We start from the raw sequence: 7868 nt of genomic DNA, 5'->3' as shown, positions 1-7868 counted from the left end.
TTCTCGAGTGTGTCATCTATGATATCGTCACCAACACCAACGTAAACAACATGCCAATTCTCAAATAATAATATCACACTCGCTTGGATCACGTGGAAATGAATCAAATGATTTTTTGATGAACATAAATCAAATGTTTCTTTTCAAATTAGGATATAAAATACTATTCCAATCCCGAAAGAGCCTGTGGCCCCATGGCATTGGAATCTTAGTTAGTTGCCTATTTCCTTTCACATAAATTAAATATCTTTTGGCAAATCAGATTGGGTAATCGAGAGGCAATCATTTGCTTATGGGCATTGCATAAATAATAACTTTATATACACAGAATTATTAACACTCAAAATTTTTTTTGTTATAGTGATATAATTGTTAAGGTTTTTTTTTTTTGAAGAATATAAAAGTTATGTTATGTTTGAAATTTTTTGAGTTATGCTTGAGATGCTATAAATTATACTTCATAACATGATTTGTTATTAATCATTAAAAAAATATTTCAAATTAACATTCATGATAATATATGGTATCATGGTGTTTCAAAAAAGTGGTCAAAAGGATTCCACTCTTATCAACATGTAAAAGGACGACGATTTTTGACCAAAGGACTCTTCTTCATTTGAAAAAGTAAAAAGAATAAAAGGAAGTGGACAGAGTATCAACTGGCCTATGGTTGCAACATAGTGTTCCATTTGGCAAAAGCTTGCCACTGTAATTTGGATTATGGTATTGACCCAAATATTCATTCAAAGGTGCTTATTGCCTTATTGAGACCTTTAGGCTTCAGCCATGTGCTACCAAGAAGGGTGGCATTGAATTTTGGAACCAGGACAGCAGGTTCAGCTCAATGTATTTTGGGGCTTTAGGCGAATGTGACATTTTCTTATATTTAAATATTCAATTTTTGAAATTTTTTTCTTCTAAAATTTTTGCTATGTTTTTTTTTAATAGTAATTTACAAGTAAAACCAAGGTTATTAGAATTGAGATCCTAAACTAAACCTACAAGAGGTCCTCATAGACTAAATAGAATTATATCAATGATCATAAGATTTTACTTTATGTAAAAAATAAAGTTAAAAAATACTAGTAATAATGATTTATTTTAAATAATCATTAGGTTGATCAAAGGAAAAGGGACATAATGCAACTTTCATGTCCTATTTCTAATAATTAAAAAAATATATATTTCCTTAACAACTAAATAATAATTAACTTGTTTGGGCAGATTTGATGGAGGGCACTAGAGTTTTATTTTTCTTGGGCCCAATTAGAATTAGAGTTCGTTTGGATAGAACTTATTGCTGAAAACTGAAAACACTGTAGCAGAATAATTTTTAAATGTGTGAATAGTGCAGTGAGACCCATTTTTAATGAAAAAGTTGCTGAAAAGTGAAGTTTGTGAGTCCCATAAACAGTACATAGTGTACTATTTACAGTTGAATTAGTCAAAAGTTGCGGCTACTGTTCATGAACAGTGCATAAACAGTATCCATAACAGTGTTATTTGCTCCTGAAATGCGTGGCCAAAAAAAAAGAAAAAAAAAGAGAGGAGTAAAACGCGCAAACACGCAAATGTGGACGCAGGAAACCCTATCCAAACACATACTTAGAGGGTGTTTGGATACAGCGTTTTCTGCGTTTTCTGCGTCTGAGTTTTCTCTTTTTTTTTTTTTTTTCTTCTTCTTCTGCTGCTGCAGCACGGGTCAGGGGGGACAAGGCTACTGTTCATGTTACTGTGCATGAACAATAGCCGCATTTTGTTGACTTTCAGCACATTTGTGGGTCCCCTGTACTGTTCATGGGACCCACAAACTTCACTTTACAGATTTTTTTATATTAAAAATGGGTCCCACGGTACTATTCACACATTTAAAAATTATTTTGCTACAGTGTTTTCAGTTTTCAGTTTTCAGTTTTCAGCAATAAGTTCTATCCAAACGGACCCTTAGACTCTAATATACCTACAAAAATGAAATTATATATGGAGCTGACGCATGAAACATATATCATCATATATATATATATATATATATATATATATATATATATATATATATATATATATATATATATATCATTTTGTTCAAAGTGAAGTAGCTTTCGGTGGTGATTCTTGATTGATTTCAAAAACAGAACTTAGAATGTTCTCAAAAAAAAAAAAAAAAAAAAAAAAAAAACAGAACTTAGAATGAAGTTGCGTTCAGGAATTTTATAATTTAGAGAATAAATTCTTAGTAGAAGTTATTTTGGAAAGTAGTGTTTAGCATGAAAAAACCATTTTTCTCTATAAATACCTCAAACTCCTCCGGTTAGACTTGCAATACAACTTCCCTCGTCCCATACATCCATTGTGCTGTTTCTTCTCATTATTGGAAAACAATGGTAAGTTGATTGATCTTGCTTTACTTAATTTTCAGCTACCTTTCATTTGGTTCTGTAAAGACGAGGATAGCCACTAAAGAATCAATCTTTGGCATATACCATATATTTTTTTCTTATTGTGTATGTATTTTCCTTTGTTTTATAATTTACATCCTTTCATGCAAATTTTATTGGTTTACAATGAGTGTATACTGAATTGTGATGCAGAATTATGAAGAGTATGACTCATATGAGAAAGGATACACAAACATGAGACTGGTGGTAGGAGAGAATGAGGACTACACATTTGCGCCTAATAACCGAGTTTTCAATGAATTTGAAACTAAGAATAAGGTGTGTTTTTAAATTTTTCTCTAAATATCATATACCATGTAATAAAAATTACATATTAAAATATGTGATTATGTCATGTGGTTCAATGAAAATATATTATAAACCATTCAATGGTTTTCAAATTGTTATTACGCTTTCGACTTTCATTTGTTTAGTTGGTCAATTTTTCCCAAAAAAAAAGGTTTTCTTCACAAGCGTATCGGGCAATTGAAAAAGGTCCAACATTCATTTTTTGTTGATTAGGAAAATCACTTTCTTTAGGACTGAAAAATATTTTATGTACCTTTTAGGAGTTTTAAAACATTTTCAGCAAAACAAAAATCTCTAATATGACAAAATACCCCAAAATCTCCAACATAACCAAAATAGTGTTAGAACCTCCTAATGCCACCAAAAATCTTCAATATAACCAAAAAGTTCCTTAAGAGTTAAAACCTCTAAAATGATAAAAATACTTTTGAAAATCTCTAAAAGATCCAAAATATCCTAAAAAGTAAAATGATATAAATATCTCTAAAATATCCAAAACATATAACATTAAACCTTAAAAATTACAAAACATCTTTAGAAGTCTTTAAAATGACGAAAATACCTGAAAAGTTCTAAAATAATAGAATATAAATTTCTTTAAAATTTTCAAAATGACGAAAATACTCCCGAACTTACAAAACGACCAAAATAACTTTGAAAATTTCAAAATGATCAAAATACCTTCAAAACTTTTAACTTTACCAGGACTAAAATACTCCCCTTAAACCACCAAAATTAAAAAGTACCCCTTATAATTGTTGAAATGACAAAAATAACTTCAGAAACTTCAAAAATAGCCATTATATGCCTAAAAACTTTGGGAACCGACCCCAAACATTTCAAAGTCACACGAAAAAACTTTTGAATGCCCTTCTATATATTTCAAGTTTTTGTAACTACGCAAATGAAATTGTAAATTTAGTTAATAGTTTTAGGTTTTTTTTTTTTTTCATGTTGTTCCATTCTTATTTTGATTGTGCTTATTAAAATAATTTTATTTGTATTGTATTTTTTAGGCTGATTTAGTTGTTCTAAAGTAATTTTAAATCATAATAACCAAATGTCGGAAAATGTTTTATGTGCTGTGTTTATATATTTGTATAAAGTCGAAATCAAATATATGCTTCAGGAGTTTGGCATTATCGAAGCTTTCAAGGGTTATTCAAATATGAGGCAGACTGAGGATAATATGTTCCAACAAAACAAATATTCAGGCGAATATACTGAAGTTGCCAAGAGTAATTTAAACATGAGGCAGACTAACATGAGGCAGATGGAGGATAATATGTTTCAACAAAACAGATTTTTAGGAGAATATGCTGAAGTTGTCAATGGTAATTCTAACATGAGGCAAACTAACATGAAGCATACTGAAGATAACATGTTCCAACCAAAAAGATTCTTAGGTGAATACGCCGAAGTTGCCAAGGGCTATTCAAACATGAGGCAGACTGACGATAATATGTTCCCAAATAGGTTTGTAGGAGAATATGTAAACAATAACAAGGTTGGTGGTATTTTCTGCTGTTGCATCATATATATAATTCAATAATTGCATTCATATATAGATTAAAATTTTAAAAAATATATAAATCCTTATAGGTATATAATGGTCCTGCCCAAATTGCCAAGGGATCCAAGGTTGTGTCATGTGGACCTTGGGGTGGCACTGGAGGAATGCAATTTGATGATGGATCATGCTATACAGGCGTGCGTGAGATTCAATTAACACGCTCTGGTGGTCTTTTTTCCATTAAAGTTTGCTATGATCGCAATGGCCAAGCTATATGGGGAAACAAGAACGGTGGCAGTGGAGGACTGACATTGGAAAAGGTGAATATCTTAATCTGTTAACACACATGGCTCCAATCTTTGATTTAGAGATATATACAATCAATATCACATCTCATTTTACCATCTTAAAAGTTACTTTATTTATTATATCATACCATTTTACAACACACCCAATTTTCCAAACTCTATTTCTTTTGCCACTTTATTTAAATTTTCTTTTTTTACTCTCTCTCTCTCTCTCTCTCCAGGCATCCGGGCTCCAGCAAAACCCATTAAAAAACCACCACTCACATCCCGTTTAACCTACCAGACACTAGCCAGCAACTTCCACCACCACCACGCCACCACTATGCCAACTTGCAAACCCATTAAAAAAACCACCAAACCCACCAACAAGAACCACAAGAATCACCAACAAAAACACACACACACACGCGCGCGCACACACACACTACCACCAAGAGAAAAAAAAAACACACACACACACACACAACAACCAAACAAAACCCAAAACCCCACGCCACCACTGCACCACAATGACTCGCCATGCCCCACCACACCCCACCCACCAGAGACCCACTACGACCCAGACCCACAACCACCATGCCACAAACCTACCACGACCTAAACCCACAACCCACCACTCCTCTGCCACCAAATCCGACTCACAATACCCCTCAGCCAATAGATCGGTGGAGAAGCTTTGATCTTTGCTTCGTCGGCATGGAGGCCCAACCACTAGAGATGTGAGGAAAGAGAGAGTGAGAAAGAAATGGACTAAGACCAGAGAAAGAGAAAGATAGAGGAGAGAGAAAAAATCAAAAGGATTAAAAGAATGAGATGAGGAATAAATTTGATTTTTTTTTTTTTTTTTTTTTTTTGCAATTGAGCTACAATACCATCATAAAAATAGGATGACACTGTAGCACAATTGTAATATTTGTTGCAATTCCAAAACTTTGCAAGACTGGGTAATAGGGGGTTTTTGGGCATTGATGCTAAATATTACTAACATATGGCATTTACAAGATTCAATATGAATGCTCTAAAGTATACATACGATACCATATATTGCATATACATATGTATTTTTTTTATTTACAAACTAGACAAAAATACTCAATATTTTAAGTTAACTAAAATTCAATGCTTTTATAAATAGTATAAATTGTTTATTTTGGTCAAACGTTATAATATTATATTTAGCAATTAAATTATTAAAATTAATATTTTTAGTTCCATTTTTTATTATTTATATTAAACATCAACATTTTCATGTATTAATATTTTTCTATAATTTGAATCATTAGATCAGTCTATATATTGGATTTAAATTAAACAAAAAAGCAAAATCGTTTGAATTTATAATAACATGAGACAATAAATGAGTCTTCTTTTTTGGCTAAATAAGTGCATGAAAAAATTTATCACACATTATCTCCGACGAATCCTGTTATATTCCTTAAAAACACAGCTAAAATTTGAAGATAAATATTTACTAAATTTAACTAATTTTTTATTAGTTGAATTTTTATAACATCTTATAAAATTATATCAAGTTAATCTAAGCATGCTCTTAAATCGAAATATAATAAAAGAAATAACATAACATATATAACTGTTGTTTTAGTCTTGAGTTTTTAGTTCAAATTTGAAATTTGAAATTTGAAATATATCTATAGCCTATAGGTATGTTTTTTTATACTGTTTCTTACAACATGTTTTGTTTTAATATCTTGAGCCTAATGAAACATGTACATATATAATTTGGTCTCATACAAATTATGGTGGGTTGTTGTGGATCAGGTAAGATTTGAATATCCAAATGAGTTCTTGACTCACATAAGTGGATATTATGGATCATTAATCTTAAGGGGACCAACAATTATCAAATCCATCACATTTCACACTAACATGAAGAAGTATGGACCTTTTGGAGATGAACAAGGGATCCCTTTCTCCTCTGGCTCAAAAGATGGGATTATTGTAGGATTCCATGGGAGACAAGGATGGTTTGTTCACAGCATTGGAGTCTATGTTATGGAAAGAAAACCGGCACTACCTCGTCCTCCTATTGACGCATTCAACATGGGTGGCATGAGAATTCCCGAGGTACGTAACTAGTTCTTTGAAACTCAAACAAAATTAAATTTGAGCATTGAAATGTCCTAATCTGATAATCTCATTTTAGTCCATTAACATGTTACTATGTTAGTCATCTAAAATCTTTATCTTATAGCAGGTTGTTTCTGGGCCAGTGCAAGGACCAGGTCCATGTGGACAAGGGGTTCTCATGGTTGGAATGGTGAAAAGACCAGCCCCATATGGATCAGTGGGTCTCCCAGCAGGAATGGTGAAAGAACCAGCTCCATGTGGACTAGGGCCATGGGGTGGGGATGGTGGTCAGCCATGGGATGACAAGGTGTTCACTGGGATCAAGAAGATTTTCCTTACCAAGGGTGAAGCCATTTATTCTATACAGATGGAGTATGATTGCAATGGCCAATCCATTTGGTCAGTTAAACATGGATGTGGCAACGAGGGCACCCCCCATCTGGTACTATGTTACACCTTGCTAATGCTTTACAGTAAGAGTGATTTCTACGGCACAACATTTTTCACAATTTGCAAATATGATAAATTGTGATTGGTCTAACCGTATAAGTGATAGGCCTACTACTACCATATTTTTTATTACACATCAATCACAATTTACAACATATTTCGTTGTAAAAAAAGTTAATGAAAAATTTTGTGTCCATAAACTTTTTGTTACAATTATGGTACTTTTGCCCTCTTAACTTATTTGCTTTTTTTTTGTTTTGTTGTTATATTTTGTTGTTGTTATTGTTTGTTGTAATAGGGCTGTATATAATGTTCTCTTTATGAAATAACAAACAGATCCAATTTGAGTACCCACAAGAATTCCTTACTTGCATAAGTGGCTATTACGACTCTATTGCTGGAGATGAATGTAGGAAAGTGATCAAGTCTCTCACATTCTATACAAATAGGAGGAGGTATGGACCATATGGGGAGGAAACTGGCACATATTTCACTTCCACAAAGGATGAAGGAAAGATAATCGGGTTCCATGGAAGAGCATCCTCTTTCCTATATGCCATTGGAGTCCATATACAACCCTCGTCGAGTGATCGAGTTTGCAGGGAGCCCAAAGGGTACTGCCCACCACAGTACCAATTCAATTTTTACCAGTAATGTGTGTATGGACTATGGAGTATGCACTAGAAGCCAAGTGATTGGCACAAAATTAAATTCTGGAAGTGCAAAAATGAAAAAAGACTTACTGTGTAACCGACTCAAGTATTG

General features: G+C 32.7%; 1 protein-coding gene across 1 annotated transcript; it reads left to right on the top strand.

The window, feature by feature from the left end:
* Positions 1-6303: 6303 nt before the first annotated feature.
* Positions 6304-7868, top strand: LOC142643583 (jacalin-related lectin 3-like). Its single transcript, XM_075818274.1, has 3 exons — positions 6304-6650; positions 6781-7095; positions 7440-7868. Exons 1-3 carry the CDS (start codon positions 6453-6455, stop codon positions 7755-7757), a joined length of 831 nt encoding a protein of 276 aa, XP_075674389.1. The 5' UTR covers positions 6304-6452; the 3' UTR covers positions 7758-7868.

The sequence above is a fragment of the Castanea sativa genome, chromosome 1 (genome assembly GCF_040712315.1).
Source record: "Castanea sativa cultivar Marrone di Chiusa Pesio chromosome 1, ASM4071231v1".
NCBI classification, from domain to species: Eukaryota; Viridiplantae; Streptophyta; class Magnoliopsida; order Fagales; family Fagaceae; genus Castanea; species Castanea sativa.
The sequence above is the reverse complement of the archived record's forward strand: the minus strand, read 5'-3'. Positions and strand labels throughout refer to the sequence as shown.

Coding starts and splice junctions, on each gene's coding strand:
- LOC142643583 (XM_075818274.1), top strand. CDS start 6,453: ATGAAGAAGTATGGACCTTTTGGAGATGAACAAGGGATCCCTTTCTCC. Junction 6,651..6,780: donor GTGGCATGAGAATTCCCGAG/GTACGTAACTAG, acceptor ATCTTATAGCAG/GTTGTTTCTGGGCCAGTGCA. Junction 7,096..7,439: donor ACGAGGGCACCCCCCATCTG/GTACTATGTTAC, acceptor AATAACAAACAG/ATCCAATTTGAGTACCCACA.